Source organism: Protopterus annectens, chromosome 1.part1 (assembly GCF_019279795.1).
Source record: "Protopterus annectens isolate FY-2018-M chromosome 1.part1, PAN1.0, whole genome shotgun sequence".
Taxonomy (NCBI): Eukaryota; Metazoa; Chordata; order Ceratodontiformes; family Protopteridae; genus Protopterus; species Protopterus annectens.
Genome location: NC_056726.1, coordinates 1,341,727,458 through 1,341,748,425, shown reverse-complemented (window position 1 = coordinate 1,341,748,425; position 20,968 = coordinate 1,341,727,458). Strand labels below are relative to the sequence as shown.

Here is a 20,968-nt window from a genome sequence, read left to right as displayed (position 1 = left end):
TCTGTCAGAGTGGGTAGGGTTTTTTGCAGTGGAAGCCTCAACTCCTTTGGGACCCTGTGAAATATAGTTTCTGGGTATGCATCAGGGTTTCTGAAAAGGAATTTATGAGTCAGGAACCCTGTAATATCGGTCAGGCTTAACAGGAGCTGGAGGTAAGGAGTCAGGGGTCAGACTAGAATCCAAAAAACACATCGACAATGTCTAAACAGGTGGAATGGCTAGAGGCCTGTGTTGAGGTAGTAAAAGGAAATCCCTGAGCCTCCTCTTAGATTCTGAAAAATCTTGGCTCTCCCAGTGGAAATGCTCCCTCATGGTATGCAAGGTTTCCCCAAAAGAATAGCCCTCAGGTGGAGAAGCTGAAGGTATAGCTTCTTCAGCATCAGAATCCTCATTGGGGGGGGATTCCTGATCAGAAGAAATAGAAACCTGATCTGAAGATTCATAGTCTGTCTCTTGCCTAGGCCTCTTATCAGGAGGATGGGAACCCCAGATCAAGGTAATCAAGTCTTTGGCCATTTTGAGCATCTGTTTTTTGGGCATAGAGGCCTGTCCACGTGGCTCTCGAGTTTCTTTGCTTTAGAAGGTGCTTTAATCTTTGCCTTTGAAGCTGAAGTCAGTTTACTGTAAAGATGTTTAGGTCCGAATACACCCTCAGAAGCCAGTGCCTGCTCGGCAGCTTGGGACCCATCTGAGGGAATAGTGTCCGAGGCTCCAATACCTTTAGTTTCCAGCAGCATAGCAGACTCCACGTGGGAGTCGGTAGCTGCCTGCGACTCTGAAGTAGCGGGCGTCAGGGGATGTGAAAGCACCTCACTGACAGCCGGCGACTGGCTTAGGAGAAGCTTAGTCAGTTTTGGACCTCCGTTGTTTCTCTCTTTCTCTTTGCGTTTTTGTGAACTCAGGTAGTCTGATGGCTATCAGATAACATTCTGGATAATTAAACCGGCGCCCAAAATAGTTTAATGCAAAATCATACAGACACTTAGTGCGTTGGTTAAATCTAGCACAAAACAGACAACCAGAAACGTTGTGATTAGGGCCTAGGCAAGGAATACAGTAATAATGAACGTCCTTATGAGGTATTTCCTTTCCACAAGGAATACAATTATTAACTTTTTCGGATATCTGTCTGGAGCAAGAAAAAAGTTTCCCCAACAGGGTACTTAACTTTATTGAAGACTTCGGATCTGAAACGAGTCGGCTGACAGGCACTTGCGAACTGCTTCTGCTTAGGGCACAGCGCGTCAAGAAAGATTGAAGAAAATGGCATCTGCTGCTTCTTTTATACCCGACGTCAGGAAAGGGGCGACAGCAGCCTACGCAGGACCCAAGACTTTGGAATTCAGGCCGACTGAGGGCAACCTGCTAGCAGGATTACCCAAATGTAATGACTGCAACAGGAAAACACTAAGAATATCTACCTTGTATTTGCTGCAAGCAGAAGGTTCTCTCATCCCCCACTTCCTGCAGTATAATTAGGTTTTACAGGGGTAGGTTTTGTAGAGACATAACAGATCAGGTAACACTATGCACTTAAAAGGAAAGAGGGGGAAGTTTTGTGGCATTCCATTTACAGTTCTTGGGAGGAATGCTTTAGAGCCTTAGTAAAACCTTAGTAATTTTGGGGCACGGTAAAGGCCCTTGAATTGCAAAATGTCCTTACAGTCACTTTAACTCACGTATTTTTGTAAGATGACTGATGTGCAAATACACTGTCTTGCCTTTAGATATCCACATCAATTGGGTGGCAAGAATTCAGCAATATAAATAAAAAAGCTTAGTCCAGTAGAAAGAGATAAATTAACATTTTGAGTACCCCATAATTACTTAGAAATCTGGAGGCATGTGAAAATTTTAATAAAAATTAAAAAAATAAATAAATAAATAATAAAAACATGTTAAAACTGAAATCGGTTTAATAAAATACTCCAAAATAATATTAAAACCAATGATAACACTAATTAAATCTATGGTGATAGCCAGAAAATCCTCTCCTAAGGTAGAGGTTGCAGCATTTTCAACTTCTTGAAGCAAGAATTTTGGGCAAAACCAAATAAATTTGTAAGCATTAATGAAATTCAGTTAGAAAGTTGTTAGGAAGACCATAGATGCTGTGACGGTGTGCATGTTCTGAGAAATGAATTGAAATTAACTGAAAAAAAAAATAATGCGAGAATGCACTTCGGGTGTTGGCTGTGGTAGTTTACATGGTGTTATTATGCAGTGTCGTCATGCAGGCTATATAGTTTAGCTGGTTGTGCAGTAGCACATACACACGCACACAATCAATTACATATCAAATAAATCAACTGTCAGATAGAACAGATGCCACAACCTTCTTACCGCTTTAGCTCAATTTAAAAAATTATGAACTTCCACACGAAAAACCATACTAATTACATCATTTAAAATGGCCAACAACCATATCGTTATTAAATTAACCAATAAAGAATGTATAGTACACTCCATACTTGTGTGATAATTTCCAAGACACTAACTTATAAAATGAGCATTATTATGTTATAACCATCGCGCTTGTAAAAAGCATTTTATGTTTATCACGTCGTTTAATCCAGGAAGCTGGTCAGCATTTAACAACATTTTAAACTTTGAAACTGGGACATGTTACAGAATGTTGGCCAATGCATTAGACGTATCCTTTTTATGCATAGCCAAAATGTGGTGATGTATACATTTTTTCAATGCTCCAATAGTCTTCCCTATATAAAAATGTTCACACAAGTTGCACATAGCTGAATAAACCACATTAGTTGCCTTACATGTGTAATGTCCCTTACAATCTCAGAGGCCATTCGTGAGGCTCTGGCTCGTCAGTTGGGGAACAGAAATGTTTCAAATGGTTCAAACATTAATCCAGGAAGCAAGCAAGACGACGTTTTAGCAAATATGGATGTTGCTCCGAGTATGGCGTCTTCAGTGGTGTCTGAACGCCAATTCCTGGTCTACAGCAAACATGTCTGGATTAAATAGTTTTGCTGATTCTGATGGCATTACCGAAAGTATTTTCAGAGAGACTACTAATCCATTTCACAGTATGAACGGGACACAGGCTAGTCAAGTAAATGACATTGTAGTTCCATCTAGTCCGGACGAATTTACTAACTGTAAAAATGTTATTTTTCAACTGGAGAGACTGTGCACTAAAATAGTACTGTTACAGTTGGAAATATTTTACTTAGAAGAAAATAAATTTAAAATGTGTACCCTTTGGCCTGAGCATGTTCAAATTCCCCAATTGCGTTATGCAAGGGGATAGGCTTTACACTCTTAGTTTAACTTTAATAGTACAGGATTCACCTATATGAACATGATAATAGAAAACTACAAGGCTGAACTGGTGGTTCTTAAAAAGCAGACAGACTCTAAAACAATAAAATTAGGGTCTCTGAAGCTTTTGGGTCTTTGTCGTCCTTATATTTTGGAATCACAGCCAAACTGGAGAGGCACAGAGTTTCAGTAATTTTACGAAAGCAGGGGAAGCTCAAAGGAGACCTTGCTGCTTATTCTTCCAAAGCAGCTTACCCAGTGAAAATGTTTAGGACATTAAGGGCATTCCAAGCCCTAGTGGCACTGACTGTTTGAAAGTCATTAATTTGTATACAACCACCAATAGTACTGGTTCAGTGGTGTGTCCTGGTAATGACAATGGAAACCATGGAGGCACTCGCATAGACAATGTTGTAGCCTCTACTTTATTTGCACAGGCGGTTTCTGCTATCAACAAATCTGGTCCTTTTTTAATGAACAAGACAGGCAACAAAAAGACTCAGATGGTCTGGGAAGGTCCAAACGAGGAAGGGAAAGGGCAAGGGGCGCAAGAACTAGACTTTTCTATTAACGTGCATAATTTGACTGGTGAGGTTATGTCTGATGATAGGATTTCTGTACTTAAAAAGGGTTTTTCCTTTATTCCGTCTAACACTGAACACACCTAGATTAATATAGATTTGAAATTATACTTAAGGAAACTCAATTTAAAGTACATTTTTGAAGGAGTTGCTAGACCTGAACCTTGAGAATTTGAAGTTAAGAAAAAAGTACATACAATCCTTTGTTAAATTCCACACTTAGGGTTTTTGGAAGGTTATGTGAACAAGACTTTAGAAAATTAAGGGTAATTCATGACAGTAAATTGAATCTCCCTCTTACTGAAATTAGCATTGGATGATCTGGCAAAAAACAAAAGCTGGCGTATTATGAAAGCTAACAAGGGTGGCACTATTGTAGTTATGAGGTCTACAGATTATAGTGCAGCATTAAAAACCCTTCTGAATGATGACACTTGTTACAAGAGAGTCACAGCAGGTTACAAGAGAGTCACAGCAGATTACATCACACAAAGTTTGATATTTGATTTGTTCAGCCAGGGGAATTTAGATTATTCTGTCTACAATTTTTTACTAGTTGAAAATCCTAAACTGGCGACACTTTGTTATTGCCAAGGTACATAAAAATAGGGAAAACCCTCTCTTTAGACCTATAGTGTCTGTTCACAGACTGCATCTATTTCTATATGGCTGGTGCATCTATTTCTATATGGCTGGACAAACTTTTGAATTCCATTGTGCAAAACTCAACTTTGAGAGATTCAAGGCATCTGGTAGAATCACTGAGTCAACTAGATAAAGTTGAAATACCTGTTAAACTTGTATCATTAGATGTTGTATCTCTACACTTGTACAGAGATAACCACCGGTATAGAATATTTAAGAAACTGAGTCAATATACTGACTTTGATAACTTTGTCAGTACAATTTGTACCTTGATGGAACTTGTATTGGAGAACAATTTCTTTAGGTTTGAAAACACACTTTCAACAAATATCAGGCATTGCAATGGGTTCTAGGGTAGCACCATGCTTTGCCAATTTAGTGATGGCAATGTGGGAGATTAGGTTTCTCATTACTCACCCATAACATCTTATTTTATAGGCGTTACATAGACCTGATTTTTTTATGAAAAGGGGATTTAGAAACCTTTTTGACATTTGTACAATATTTGAATTATGATTTTTTTGAAATTTACCATGGGAAATTGTTAACAGTATTGACTTTAGATTTACATTTAGCTTTCAATTATAACTCAAATTTTGAAAGCAGTATTTACAGGAAGTCTACATTTGTCAACCAATATTTACACCACAATAGTTTACTTCCAGCATTTAAGTAACGTGGAGTTGTAAAAGGACAATTCATTAGACTTTGTCGTTAACTAGTAATAACGAGATTTTTCAGTGGGAGAAAAACTTTTTTTTTGTACAAAGGGGGTATGACAACTTGGTTAAATGGCATCATTAATGAGGTCATTGGTCTTAGATCACACAAAGCTTGTCCTATTTTAAAGCAAGCACATGACCAGGTCCATCGTAGACTAGAAATAGTCACAAAAGTAAATGATTATTCTCTGGCCTTTCCAATTCCGATCACCGAGATGTTGCACATCAAAAACATCATTTTGGATAATAGGAAAGTGGTGTTGGGTAACTCAGAGTTGAGTAGAATTATTGGTGGTTTGCCCATTTTCACCTACAAAAGGGTTGTCAACATTAAAACAAATTTGAGAGGGGTGCATTGTGTAGGAATAAAGACGGAGAAACTATTTTCAGTGTTGGCACTTTCCCTTGTGGCACATGCAAACAATGTTGATATATTACTGGGACTTCAGTAATATTTCAACACATGAATAAAGTTCAGGTAAGGGACATTACACATGTGAGACAACTAATGTGGTTTATTCAGCAATGTGTAATTCATGTGAACATTTTTAGAGAGAGAAGACTATTACAGCATTGAACAAAATGTATATAAGAGCACATTTTGGCTACACGTAAAAAATATATGTCTAATGCACTGGGAAAACATTCTGTAACATGTCCCAGTTTCCAGTATAAAAAAAAAGTTTTTGAAAGTCAACAATGAAATTTTCAGTCATTTTAGAATGCAAGGAAACTTTATGGCAAATTATGTTAAATGCAGACCAGCTTCCTGGATTAAACATGATAAACAAAATGCTTTTTACAAGCACAAAAGGTTATAAAAGAATAAAGTTCATTTTATAAGTTATTTTAAAGTGTCTTAGAAATTATGACAAGTATGGAGTGTACAATACAAGTTTTACTGGTTAATTTAGTAATGTGATATGGTTAGCTATTTAAATGACGTAATTAGTATGGGTGTTGCTTCTGATGAAGTTCATATTTTATTAAATTGGATGAAAGTGCTAAGAAGGTTGTGGCATCAGTTTCCTCCCATCTACTGACAGTCAATCTGGTTTCTTTGTTGTGTGCGATATGTATGACACACGCGTAGGTTTTGTATGTATACATATATAGATATATACACACACACACACTTGCGTAGGTTGTGTGTGTGTATATATATATATATATATATATATATATATATATATATATATATATATATAAAATCTCCATGTGTACATGTGTGTGTGTATTTAGGCATGTGTATAATTAGAGATGTATATATGGGTATATGTATGCATATGTTTATATGCATTACATATTTGCAATATATATATATATATATATATATATATATATATATATGTATGTATATGGTGTGGTGTTATATGTGTGTATTATATATCTCTATCTCATATATATATATATATATATATATATATATATATATATATATATATATATATATATATATATATATATATATACATATATACATATATACATATATATATACACATATATACATATATACATATATACATATATATATATATATATATATACACACACACATTATATAGCTTTGTGTTTACAAGTATATATGTGCGTATGTACATATGTCTATATGTATGTATGTACGTATACTTAAATTTCAGTAAGTTAACTCACCTAGCCATTACTGGAATCAACTGCAATGTAAATTTAGGCATCACTGCATGACATCCGGAAGACCAAGGCATGTTTCATCCCTCAGCCCCCCAGAAAAACTTTTGCATGGCACCTTCCCTTTAAGGGGTACACAGATCAAGAATCGGTAGGGCTGATGAACTTTGCATGCAAAGTGACCCTTGTGGGGCATTCATCTTAGGAGGCATTTGTCTGCTAAAGGGTCTGGGTGCACAAGGCCACACCACCGGATTAGGGCCTCACAGGGCATGGAGGATTTAGGGTGGCTGCATTACTTATTACATTACAATGGGACAGCAATTTAGCATGTACAGATGCTGCAAGTGGAATTGGCTTTGGTGGTTACTTTCAAGATCAGTGGTTCAGTGCGGCATGGCCGACTCAAGTGAAAAGTAGGTTTAAACATTTCAATTGCAGAGAATGAATTTTTCCCAGTAGTGGTTGCACTGGAAATATGGGGTGTGCAAATGAAAGAGTGGGTGGGCTCTGCTCGGACAATAGCATAGTAACAAAGTCAATCATCTGGGGGGTAAGGGGGTGGTAGGCAGGATGATGAGATATTTTAAGAGCTTAACATTAAATGTCACAGTGAAGACCACACATTCCAGGCATTGACAACTCAGACTCCCTCTCTCGTTTGCAGTGGACCTGGCTCCATTCGCTGGCTCCAAATGCGAAACCTTCTCCAGTTATAGAGTGTCAGACCATTTATAGGCTTTAAGGGCAGACAGGAATGGTGGCTAATGTGGAATGCCCTCAGTGGAAGGACAAGGGTAAGGTACAATAAAGGCATACAGCAATTTTTGCAGACCAGCTTATCCAGAGGCTGGAAACAAGTATGGCCAATTCCACCTTACCAAATCAGGACTTACATTTTGGTAATGAAAGAAAGAGGATGGACTTTTGGAAGGGCAAGAAGCACATCAGCTCTGAATTGGTTTCATCAGGCTTTGGGTCTGAAGGCTTTACCCAACACAGTTCAGGTACCAACAATGTTTAAGGGCTGGGGGAAACCAACACACAAGCAGCCTGATAAGAGGTACCCCATAGGTCCAGCAGTGTTATGTAAACTGTGGCTTGCAGTTTCAAATATTTTTCTTCTTATGGAGGTAGCAGTTAAGGCGGCCTTTTTGCTGGCTTTTTTTTAGAGCATTTAGATTGTCTGAAATTCAGCCAAACAAGAAAGGTCAACTGACAGTTACCAATGGCACATGTACATTTGCTTGGGGAGGACACTTGGGGATTTATGTGGTTGTCTAAAATGGATAAAGAAGGCAAAGGTCAGTGGGTAAGAGTGGTTACCCCAAAGGGTTTGGAATAGGACTTTACTAAAGTACTACTAGAGTAGTGCAACTATAGGGGTAGGTCAGACGATCCCATTCTTTTGTCATCAACAAGGTGAACCTCAGACAGTATCAGGTGAGAGCAGTGTCAGGTGAGAGCAGTGTTAGAGGAGGCAATCAAGGTGAGTGGCCTAGACTCTGATAAATTTACATTACATTCCTTTCTAATAGGTGCAGTCTCATATGCACATGCAATGGGAGCTTCACAGACCAACATTATAAAGATGGGCAGATGGAAGTCCAACGCTTACAAAGGCTATGCAAGGTGTATATTGCTTTAACTCTTGTCCTTTATATTTCAGCTCTCGCATCTTTGGATCGGAAATACATCTGGATAGTGGATCATTCTTTCATTCCGAGACTCATCGATTTGTCCAGGGCAGGCGGGGCTTCTCCTTCCAAGGAGGAAAACTAACTTCTTGCAAAGCAATTTGGTTTGGGGTATCAGGAATGCAGTAGCACCATCTCAGGGCAGTACTACACAAGCTGCAAGAAGTGTCTGCCACTTTATTGCACCTAGGGGGTAATGATATTTAATCAACATCCAATAAAATATCAAATTGGTTTGATGGTACAATAGGTATATTGCATGCAAGAATGCTGGCCACAAGCTATAAAGTAGTACAGAGAAAGAAATGGAGGGGGGGCTACGTCCATTAAAGCTGTGGAGAGAATGAGGAAAATTAATAATTCTATGGATAAGGTGTTACGGGACATTCACTGGTTGTACATTCCTCACCCTGGCATTCGGGTCTGGTGGCCAGACAGGTATAAGGATGGTGTTCATTTATCTGAAGAAGGTTTGGGGATTTTTTTTTATAAGGAAATGAAAGCTGGTTTAGCTTTGAAGGGCTATTCACTTAGGATAGGTTGGGATGTGCTGGCGGAAGGGAGGAATATTCCTCCCTTCTGTGGCAGAAGACAGAAAAGGTAAGGAAGGCCAAGGTAAGTTAGGAGGGGGGGGGGGGGGGTCACAGGTCTCTTCAGCTGGACCTTCCACAGGCCAGACAGCCCAAAGGGATTGGTGACAGGGGACTTACCAGCCCAGCAGTGGCTCCTTGGCAGATTGTAATGCAGCCCAGAGGAATTGTGATTGAACTGTGAAATGAAAAAGCTGTTATGATGTGGGTATGTTGAGGGCCGGATATAGACGTGCTGTCTGTTGTCCTGTAGGTTTAGGGGAATGCTATGAAAGAAATAAAATGGCCTCCCTGACATTCCAGCCTTGTGCATATCTCATAATTGGCTTCTATATGCATAAATGACAAACACATGGCTGTGGCCATTTAACCCATCTGAGGACTCTGTTTTTTGCATTGAATATGCAGCTTGTGGCAATAACCCTGACTTGTAAAAGCATGCAATCTTGATACATTTATTGTCAACGGTGCCAGGGAATGATAATGTTCTGAGCTGGTTTTTGGATACGGCTCAAATATTTATCTGGATCATTAAATGAATTATGAACACTGTTAAAGTTAAATGTTTTTTGTTAAACATCTAAAAGATCATTCTGTTGTCAATGGCAAGGTAAGATACTGGTTCACTAAACTTTACTAAAAGAAGGTAGAGCTGTACCAATCTCAGACAAATAATTCATATGTTGAAATGTTTGAAGTCCAGCTACCCTCAAATATAGTTTAGATGCCAAATGGTGACAGGCAAGCAAGATGAAAATCAAGCTAGGCCTTGGAGACAGACGGCGATAATGGAAATGGATGGCAGATTAATTTTTAGACCTAAAGTCTCAAGTAATCCTTCCAAAGCAAGCAATTCAAGAACTAAACTGGCTCTTCCATCCCAAGCAGAGTTCATAGTGATTTACAACATCCATAACAAAATCATGCATCCGATGTAACAGGCACAGACAGCTTCAAGATTCTATTGGTAGCATTGCCCAGAATTAGATGCTTGCTCCTAGACGTGCTAATATCCCCCTTATCTTGCTTGCTGGGCACTCCCTCCTCCACCCAGTCAAAACCTGTTTAGCAAGAAACTGAACTTTTAAAATCACTAACAATCTATGCTTGGATGACAGCCCTGCCTTTCCATTAGCATTCCCTACTGAAGGGGTATTCAATGTATAATCATGTTCATAGTCAACTGGGAATGAACATCTGCTAAAGTAAACCTTTAGTGACCACTTTAATGCCAGTATCGCACTCTGCTAGGAGCCACCTCAGTAAACCCAATGGAAGTACTCATTCAAAAAGACAAAAGGGCAGAAGTGAAAGCTTAAAACGTACATAGTTAAGCCTGGCTAATCAGCAAGATTGGGTCTTCCCAGAACAGCATTTTCATACAAATATTTCAAGCACAGACATTAATACCCTTCTGGCTTGGCAATATACAACTGTTCCATAATACGCAGCTAGGCTGCTCACAAAATATCTAAACTAGCACTTGCTCTAATGTAGTTTCAGTGAGCAGTTGATGCATGAACAAACTACCAGAGAACCAATTAGAAATCTACATAGGCTGAGGATTCTCTGCTACTTTTTGGTAACCCAAAACATTCCCAGATAGTGGTCTCTAAATGTCCTAAACAGAATAAGATCTCCTCTGAAATATCCAACACTGTTACACATCCATGGAAGCTTACCACATTTCCACTCTTTCGAATTTACTCTTGCTCGTCTTAAATGTTTCCATATTGCTACTCCATACTCAAATTTGGGTCTAGTGAAAATTAGCAATGACTAGACCATTTCTGATTTACAAAACTTTATAAATCTTTGTATACAACCTATAATTATCAGCATATTACTCCCCTGTGCCTAAATGGTCTATTCAGTCAAGTTATTTTGCAGACATGCCCTAACACCTGTAAATCAGTTTACCCAATTTCAGGTCATCTGCATACAAACTGTAGAACACCTCAGATGAAAAAGGCATGCCTGAAAGCATTTGTCAACAAGACTGAAAAAAGGGATACTACGCCGACTCTACCAAAAGTTAACATTTTATATGGAAACTAGTGTGGCACTGTTACTCTTCCTGCGGCTGCACACTATGCTACAAGATCACATTTCATCCAATATGCCAGTCAAAAACACCAGAATTCCATCAAGTATTGGCACTTAACTCGGATGCTGTCTTTGATGTCCAGTGTCTCCCAACTCCCATCTGCCTACTGTGAAGTTTCACTTAGACAGTGGTCTGGGGCAATTGGGAGTTTGGGTGTGCTCCTTAATGGATTTCCTGGACTGCATGGCTACTTAGCTATAGACTGATGTCTAACAGAACCCTTAACAATAGGATCACAATGCAAAGATTTTCAAAATATTTGAGTTGGCCACAGCTCTATCTTGAAAATATCAGTTAAATACATTAAGGAGCAGTCAGACATTTTCACATCACTCATAACTGCTACAATGAACTATTAAGTGAGGCATTAAAAGTACATGAGCCTCAAATTAAATTAAAATAACTACTGACAAACAAAAAGCAGAAAAAAAAATTTAAACATTAAGGGCAGAAAACAAGGCCATGCTGCTAAGTTCAAATACAAAAGTGATTAGAACCATTCTACATGCAGAAGATAATTAACAGATTCTATGAAAATGGGATACAAGATTGTTGAGATGAAATTGAATTGGAAGTAAATTAAAAAAAATGTACTTGCCTTTCCATCAATTGGGTTGCCCAGTGCATCTACAACCCTGCCCAGCAGTTCTTCTCCTACAGGAACATCAACAATAGCTCCAGTTCTCTTGACTACGTCCCCTTCCTTAATGAGCATGTCATTACCAAATACGACAACACCAACATTGTCAGGTTCCAAATTCAAGGACATACCCTGAAATAAAAAGCATATGTACGGTTAAAAGTAGCTATCTAGAAATAACAGAACTTAAGTCTCACAAGTAAGTAGTGTCACATCCTCTCACTGCCTACAGCACAACCACTTTGTCTGCTAGCACTAAACTGCATCCCTGGCAAGACTTCACACTGGAACTTCATGTAACCTATATTCCCACTACCATCCACTGTGGGACAAACTCCCATAACAAATGGGTTTTGCTCATTAAATTTCAACTCTAGACTTCCTAGGAAATCTGGAAGGCTGCTGTAACCTCCAATTACTGAATTCACAGACATTAGTAGAAAGAAAATAAAAAAAGTTAAAAACTGATCTCCCAAGAAAAAAGTGCTGCGATGCAAAGGTTCATCTCAGTACAGTGTTAGAAGTATAAAACATTAAATAAGCACAAACACTACAGAACATCCTTCCTTATAGTCAAAGCCGTAACACCATTTTGTTTTAAGCGCACAATCTTAACTCAGTTTACTTAAATAAGCTTTCAAACTATACATTCTATGCAGTACTTCAATCCAGTCCTGTATGAGCTTTCATAACAAGTCCACGTAATTTTACACAAAGTTTGGATTTAAAGAAAATGGCAACTGGAAAAAAAACAACGTACAAAAAAAAGTAGCACTGGCAGTCAAGCTGCCATGCCAGGTAGTGTTAATCTTCAAACGGTTTTGCAATTACAGTTATGTTAACTAACCCAAGTAGAAAGCAATGGTTGAAGCCTAGAAGCTTTAGATACTACGAGCGCGCCTAGAAGTGTTTAATAAGCTGGCTGCCAAGCCAAATTAAAACCTCCACAGTTAGAGTTATCTTCACCAATAAAAAATAAACACACCCAAACTTAACAGGAAAATGCTAAAATACCAAATATTCCACTAAATGTAATTAGATCAGAATGGGTCACCTTACTTGGGAACCGATCAGTATCTGGCTGAAACACATTACAACAAGACTAGTCAGCATGCATTACTACTACTACTACATGTAATGTTACACAAGTGTCAAATGGAAGTGCCATAAAACGAGTTCTGCATGCCCAAAACTTCAAATCCACATATAAAATACTTCTGTACCTCTACTGAACAGTATGTTTATGAATACGCAGATGTGAACCAAGTCTCTGAACTACATGCATGTTCTCACATGGAATATTAAGCTTCTAAAACAATATACTTGTGAAATACCTGCATCAAGCATCATCCCATCCCTCTTTTTTTTTTTAATTGACAGAAAACCGTTGCTGCAGGGAAACAAGGATGCCTACACCTTACTTATTTGCAAGTGACAACAAGGTGTGTGGTTTTTTACATCAATGTACCCCCAGGCTATGGAAAGTTAAAAAAGTTACCACTAGAAGTCAAAGTAGCGTTGTGACTACATTCAAGGTCAGTCTGACTTGACAGGAAGGCAAAATTTAAACAGTTATGTATGGCACTGCTCGAGCAAAGCTCTTTAATGGTTGAAAAGGGTGGCAAGAACTTAAGTTTGCCTGCGTAAAGGTGTGTGCAGTGAAATATCTGGTCTCATGACCACTCGTTTAGTATGTTCATGTTCCTATGAATTGCACTTGCAGTTTTACTCAAACAAAAATATCTATGCACTTTAACACTTGATAAATCATGTTTGTATTTTCTTTTTAAAGTGTTCATATGCTGAACAAGTAATATTGTTTACTCAACCTATGATCAAACGTAAGTTATGGTGTGTGTCACAGCACCATGAAATACAAATTTTAACTACTGCATAATGCAGCCCCCCCCCCCCCCAATCACAGCAAGCAGCACAGTGATACTAAAAGAAGCATTTATGTTTGACATGGGACTTTGCTCATATTAAAACAAGTGGGGCTTTATATAAAATGCAACACCACACTGACATGACTAAATGCTCATAGGATGGTCATCAGCTGGGAGATGACAACTCTCGGAAGGCAACAGTCAAGACGTGTCAGGGTTACACCAGTTTATGTAAAGCTACGCAGACCTCACAAAAGGTTTCTAGCTCTGAAATCCATTCCAGAGGTTACTGTACCAAAGTGTTCACAAACTAAACACTTACAACCCTAACAATCTGGGGATTTCAGCTATGAGCTGAACTGCACGTTCAAAATAAACATGCAGCATGAAAAGCATTGGCCAAGACCAAGACCAAAATACTACAAAACGTTTTGACAATGTTCTTAATGTCACAGGTATGGAACTGACAAAAAAAAAAAAAAAAAAAAAATCAGCTCACTGAAGAGTGAAATCCCCAGTGAGCTACCAGTTAGGATTTAAGAAAGCCACGCACCATTTTGAAGTCGAATCAAAAGAGTAGATCCCAGAAACAAAGTCCATTTGGTACACAGTGGCAAAAGCCTACCGCAGCTTGGGTCAGTGGTTAAGCCATATGCAAAAGTGGCTCCCCAAGATTGGGGACATAATGCTTATTCGTTACATCCTTGGCTCATGTGATGCTACCATCCCTGAACTTTCCACCGAAGTGAATGTACAGATGACGTCTTTTGGCTCTCATAACATAGGAGAGCAATTCTTGCAAAAATCACTTACTACTTGGATGCTGGTGTTATTCTGGGGAAAGCACAAAATAATTAGCATTAACCCCACAACAGACAGCCATATTTGCACACTGCTTCTGCAGCAGTACTTTCTACAACAGTTCGCCACCTGTTCACTCATCTTACCTTAATGTAATCCATCTTTGCAAACTGACATTAAGATGCATCACCCACCAGAAGAGTCTCCAGAACTACCTTAAGCACTCCTTTTCCAGTCTCTCTGATGTGTTCACGCACACCATCTTGTCGAACAGGACATGCCAGGGAAGTGGAGTCTTCAGCATCGGAATCTTCATAAGGAGGAAAGGAGTAATCCTGTACCTCAGAGTAGTCTGAGGAAATAGAAACTTGATCAGAGGAAGCATAATCCTCCTCTTGGTTTGGCCTTTTGTCTGGGGGGGGGGGGGTTGGGAGCCCCTGATCAGAGTAATCAAATCTTCAACCATCTTAAGCATCTGTTTTCTTAGGCATGGGGCCCTTGAACTAGAGACTGATGTACAGTATTTTTAGGTTTTAAAGGAGTCTTAAGCTTAGCACAAGATTTTATGGTGAGAGTAGTCTGTCTGAAAACACCTTCTGTAACCGAAGGGGTTTCCCACAGCACCAGCTTCTCCTCTTGCAATGTTGTCGGTAGGGCCTAAAGAAAATGGCTGCGTCGGCCTAGTACTCTCCGATAGAGAATCCGAAGCGGTCTGGGGTTACAATTCTGCAGTAGTCAGGGGCTGCGTAGGCGCCTCATTGAAAACCGGAGAACCGGCGACAGGCCCAGCCAAGGCCTCGGAGTCCGGCTTGGATCTAGGCTGCCTGTCCTTATCTTTGCTTTTTTTATGCACACCGGTAGTTGGTTGATCCGACGGCATAGTATAATTAAATTTTCTACCATAGTGTCGAGCGAAATCAAAGCGTCGCTTTATAGTTCGCTTATTGAACCCAGCGAAAAACAGACAACCACAAGAAATGCAAATAACTTTTTCTGACATCGGACTGAGGCAAGAAAAGGTTCCCCAACGGGGTACTTGGCTTTGAAGACTTCGGACTGAAATTCGATTCGAAAATCTCAGGTGTTTGCCAACCAGCACTTGCTAACTGCTTCGGGCACCGCACGGCAAGAAAGACCAAAGAAAATGGCGTCGGATGCCACTTGTATACCCCTGGCGAACTGACGTCAGGGAAGAAGCGACAGCAACCGACACCGGACCAAGACTTTGGAATTCGGGCCGACTGCGGGACCGCCTGACGGCAAGATAACCCAAGTGTGATGACTGCAGCAGGGTAACACAGTGAACATCTTTGCAGAGCACAGACTGATGGTTGGAAAGGCACAGACTGATGGCTTTTCCCAGCTGAAGGACAAAGCATCCACTTTCCAGGCTTTTTTGTGGGGAATCCTTGTGCAAAAAATTTATCCAACTGGTAGTTCCGGGGGATGCAAAAAGATCTACGTCTGGGCTCCCCCATTCACTTGTCAACATGTTGAAAATCCGTGGTTCCAGTCTCCACTCATATGGGTCCATGAGATTTCTGCTTAGTTAGTCTGCCAGTGTATTTAACTTTCCTGGCAGGAATGGAGCTTGTAGGTGCACTTGGTAGCTCAAGGCAGTGTTCCACACTGCCATGGCTAGTCTACAGAGGGGGTAGGAATGTGTACCCCCCTGCTTGTTTATGTACCACATAACTGTAGTGTTGTCAGTCTTTACCATTAGTTGTCCTGGAAGAACATAGTCCTTGAAGGCTGTCCGAGCATTCTGTACAGCGAACATTTCTTTTTGATTGATATGTAGGTGCATTTGACTTGGTTTCCATTCGCCCCGAATACATTTCTCAGACTATGCATGGGGGGGCTCACCTGGCAGGGGAGTCTGTAGTTAGGGTTTGGGAGGCAGGGGGTAGTGTGAATGGTAGCCACTTGTTTTGGTGGCAGGTCTCTGCCCACCATAGGAACTCCAGGCGTAGGCAAGGTACAATAGGAATCATGGTTTCCAGGCTGTGACAATGTTGACTCCATTATACTTAAGTACCACTGTAGTTTCCTCATATGCAGTCTTGCATATGGAATTAGAATGCAGGAGGCCATGAACCCCATGGCTTGCAGTATTTGTCTTGCAGATAGCAAGGTTTTTGTGGCCACTTGTTTGAAGTTAATTAAATGAATTTGCTTTTCTAGTGTGAGGAAAGCCATCTGGGCAGTTGTATTCAAGCTTGCACCCAGGAATGTAATTTGTTGATAGGGTACCAGTTGCAATTTCTTTTCATTTACGGTGTACCCTAGACAAGTTAGAACCCTTTTTACAAACGCCAGATGATTAAGAAGTATAGCCTGGTTTTCTGTCTGAATTAGACAATCGTCCAGGTATTGGTATATTTGAATATTTCTTTGCCTGTAAAATGCAATTACTGGAGCCAGGCAATTTGTGAATACCCTGGGTGCAGTAGACAAGCCAAAGGGCAGTGCAGAGAACTGATAATGCAAGTAGTCTGCTTTGAAGCGTAGGTGCAAAATTCCCTGATTGGGATATGCAGGTAAGCTTCTTTTAAATATAGAGTTGCCAACCAGGCATCTTTGCCTAGCATAGGAAGCAACTGGTGAAGAGTCAGCATCTTGAATTCTGAAATGTCCAGAAAGTTGTTTAGAACAGACCGGTCCAGAATTGGATGCCATGTTTAGTCTTTTCTGCGTACCAGGAAAAGCCTGTAGTAGAATCCTTGTCCCTTTTCCTCTTCTGGTACCAGCTGTATAGCCCCCATATTTAAGGTTTAAGGTAAAGTACTTGTTTCTGAGCCTCTGCCCCTGATTTGGGGGCAGGTCTAGCCACCAGTTTGGTGTTGGCAACGTGTGGAAATGAAATCTGTATCCCCGGGACACTATTTAAAACCCATTTGTCCTGGGATTAGGAGTTCCCAGCTTTTTACATGAAGAGCAATCTTTCCTCCCAAAGGACAGCTAAAAAGGTACGGGCTTGGTAATTTTAAAAGAAAGTCATGGAGATGGTTTACCATGGGGGGGGGGGGGGGGTTATTTCCAGACTTGAGAATGGAGGCTCCCCATGGCTTAGGTCTGAGAGTCTCTTAGGACTGAAACCTGGTGCTTTTGGTGTGCTTGGATTTGGCTTGAGAGTATCTGGAAGGAGTTGGAAAGGACCAATTCTTAGTAGGCCAGTGCCTACTAAATCTAGATTATTGCACTTATAAGAAATCTTTTACAGTTTGCATAGATTTAGCTTAATCTTACATCTTTTTTAAAACTTCTTCAGCCTTATTGCCAAATAGGCAGTCCTGATTTAAAGGAGCATACAACAATTTTGCTTTAACATGATCAGGCAGAGATTGCTCCTTAAGCAAAGCATGCCTTCTAAGCACAGAGCCAGAAACAGCAGCGCTGCAACAGGCCTCTAAATTCAAAACCACATTGCAAAGTAGGTCTTCCAACTTGTTAAGCAGAATGCAATAAATCCTGTAAATCTTATTTTCCACAGTCAGAAATCATTTTCTGTTTAAGCAGTCCAATAATATGCTGTTGATATTTTAACATATGAAATTGGCAGTTTAAAGCCCGGATAGCAAAGGTTGCAGAAGTATAAACCTTTTTACCCCATCTATCCAGCACCCTGGAATCTATCAGAAGGGGTAGGATTTTTAGCAGTAGAAGCCTTAATTGCCCTTAGGCCCTTGAGAAATGGTTTCAGGATCTGCAACAGGACTTTTGAAAAGGAACTTGTGGGACTCTGGAACCCTGTAGTATCGGTCAGGTATACAAGGAGCTGGAGGCAGGGAATCAGGAGCCATACTGGATTCCGAAAACACAATGTCTAGTACAGGAGGTATAGCCAAAGGCCTATGCTGACATAAAAGAAAATTCCTAAGCCTCTTTAGAATCAGAGAATTCCTGACCTTCCCAGTGGAAATGCTACCGTAAGGTATGTAAAGTTTCACAAAGAGAAATCCTCGGGGGCAGAGGGAATGGAATCCTCTGCGTCAGTATTCCTCATAAGTAGGTAAGGACAAAACAGAATCCTTATCAGAAGATTCATAGTCAAGCTCAGGCCTAGGCCTCTTAGGGGGGGGGGGGGGGGGGGGGTTTGACTACCCCTGATTTAGAGTAATTCGATCTTCAGGCCCCATCCCTAAAAAACAAATCAAAATGGCTGAACATGTGGCCTGGGCATCGTTTTTTGACAGATCAAGATTTAGGCCTTAGTATTGAAGGTGGAGTTGGTTTGATATGCAAGTCTGTAGGCCTGAATACACCATCAGAAGCCGGTGCCTGCCCAGCGGCTCTGGACCCATCCAAAGTAGACATACGCAGGTTCCACAGATTAAGTATCTTGCGGCATACTGGACTCCAAATAGGTCTCAGTAGAGGCCTGCGAGTCAGAAGTAGCGGGCATCAGGGGCTGCAAACGTGCCTCACAGTACCGGCAAACTGCAGCAGTTTTGGACCTAAACGACCTGTCTTTATCTTAGCGTTTTTTTCGCAATTCCGGTAGTCTGATGGCTAACCAACATTTCTGGATAATTAAACCAGAACCGAAAATTTTAGAGGCAAAAATGTACCGACGACGGATAGTGCACTGATTAAATAAAGCACAAAACTGACAGCAAGGTACGTCGTGGTCAGGTGACAACAAAAAGCCAGCAAAAATGGTGGAATATACATAAATATAAATTTATTAATGGAGACAAGAGGGAATAACCCCCCTGACCACAAATATCCAAACCGGTTTCGGCTATAAAAAGAGCAAAATTGGTCATCAAGACCAGGTGGAAATAGGGCTCCGAGTTTAACTATCCATTTCCTTTCTTTAAAATTAAGTAACTCATGCCAACTATGTTTATCCCTACATGCACCCTTAATACAATCAATAATAGCAAACTTAAAAGAAGCTGATGAATGCTTTAAAACATGTTTATATAAAGCATTATTTTGGTGTTTCGGATGTCGCTAAGGTGTTCACAAATTCTTAAGCGGAAAGGTCTGGAGGTTTGTCCCACATAAAATGCAAAGCAAGTACAAGTAACCAAATAGATAACCCAATCAGTGCTGCAATTGGCCCAAAATTTGATATAAAAAATCTCAGGGGTATTCCTACTACTAAATTCCCCAAGTATTTTGGACCAGAGCACAGTGTGAACAGTGACCACAGGGAATACAGCCCAAAACCGGTCTACCAGTTAGGGATAGTGGAGTGGAACCTATAGAATCAAAAAAGGCCCTCTTATAATGACTAAACATAGAACCCAATGTACATCCCCCCTTCTAAAAGAGAAAGAACATCTGTCTCTTAAGAAGGGATACAACTTCATCTGCCATCAAAATATTCCAATGTCTATGAATAATATTCATAAAGCCCCTGGAATTTCGTCCATAAGTGGTAACCAGCCGTAAAGGCTGCTGAGAAACATCCTTGCTCTTATCTTTGTAACATAATAAATCCTGCCTATTTAAATTAGAAGCCCAGTGTTTGGCCAAGTTAACCGTACCTGGACGATAACCTCTCAGTAAATCTTCGAACAAGATCATCCCGAATAGCCACAAAAGACTGTTGACTACAGCAAATCCTTCTGGCTCTAATAAAATTGGGATTTTGGCATGTTCTGGATGATATGTTGTGGGTGGAAGCTGGTAGCATGCAACAGGGAATTGTACTCAGGAAATTTTCTAAACAATGTAGTGGACAAAGTATCATCCAAATTCCTATTAATTTCCACATCTAGAAATAACATCCTAGATCTATGATAATTCATCTTGAATTAAATTCCCCATATATTATCATTAAGATAAACAAACTCCTGAAGATAGATCTCATCAGCTTTCCACACCAACCAACAATCATACAGATAACGTTGCCAGATGTCCATCTCGCACATGTAGATATTATGGTTGGGGTCATAAATCATGACCTCCTCAATGTAGGCCATAAATAGTTCCGCATAAATGGGTGCAAAAGACGCACCCATGGCTGTTCCTTTTATTTGCCAAAAACATTGATTCACATAGTAAAAAACATTGCTGGTCAGAACATATTCTGTCAAACATACCAAAAAGGTGTTAAATCCAGGTTGATAGAGACCAGATCTAGCCAACCAATAATCCAAGGCTTGCAAGCCCGCCCAATGTGGAATATTGGTATAGAGAGAGGTAATGTCTAGAGTACATAATAGCCAATGGGGTTCAAGTTGTGTATCATTAATTATATCCAAAAATTGAGTTGCGTCTTGGATCCTCACTCTGATGGGAGAGAGCAATGGTTTTGAGTAATGAGTAAGATATTCAGACAATGGTTCGGTAAGAGACCCATGTCCTGAGACAATAGGTCTACCTGGTGGATTGGTAGCATGCTTAT

The 20,968-nt window shown here is 40.0% G+C and overlaps 1 protein-coding gene across 2 annotated transcripts in view; it reads right to left on the bottom strand.

Annotated features, from left to right (window-relative positions):
- ATP5F1A (ATP synthase F1 subunit alpha) overlaps positions 1–20,968 on the bottom strand; it is a 288,472-nt gene that overhangs the window by 145,845 nt on the left and 121,659 nt on the right. For both annotated transcript variants that reach the window (XM_044081922.1, XM_044081915.1), the window contains exon 4: positions 11,879–12,052. In XM_044081922.1, coding sequence (XP_043937857.1) covers positions 11,879–12,052 — 174 coding nt within the window. The remainder of the gene's footprint in view (positions 1–11,878; positions 12,053–20,968) is intronic.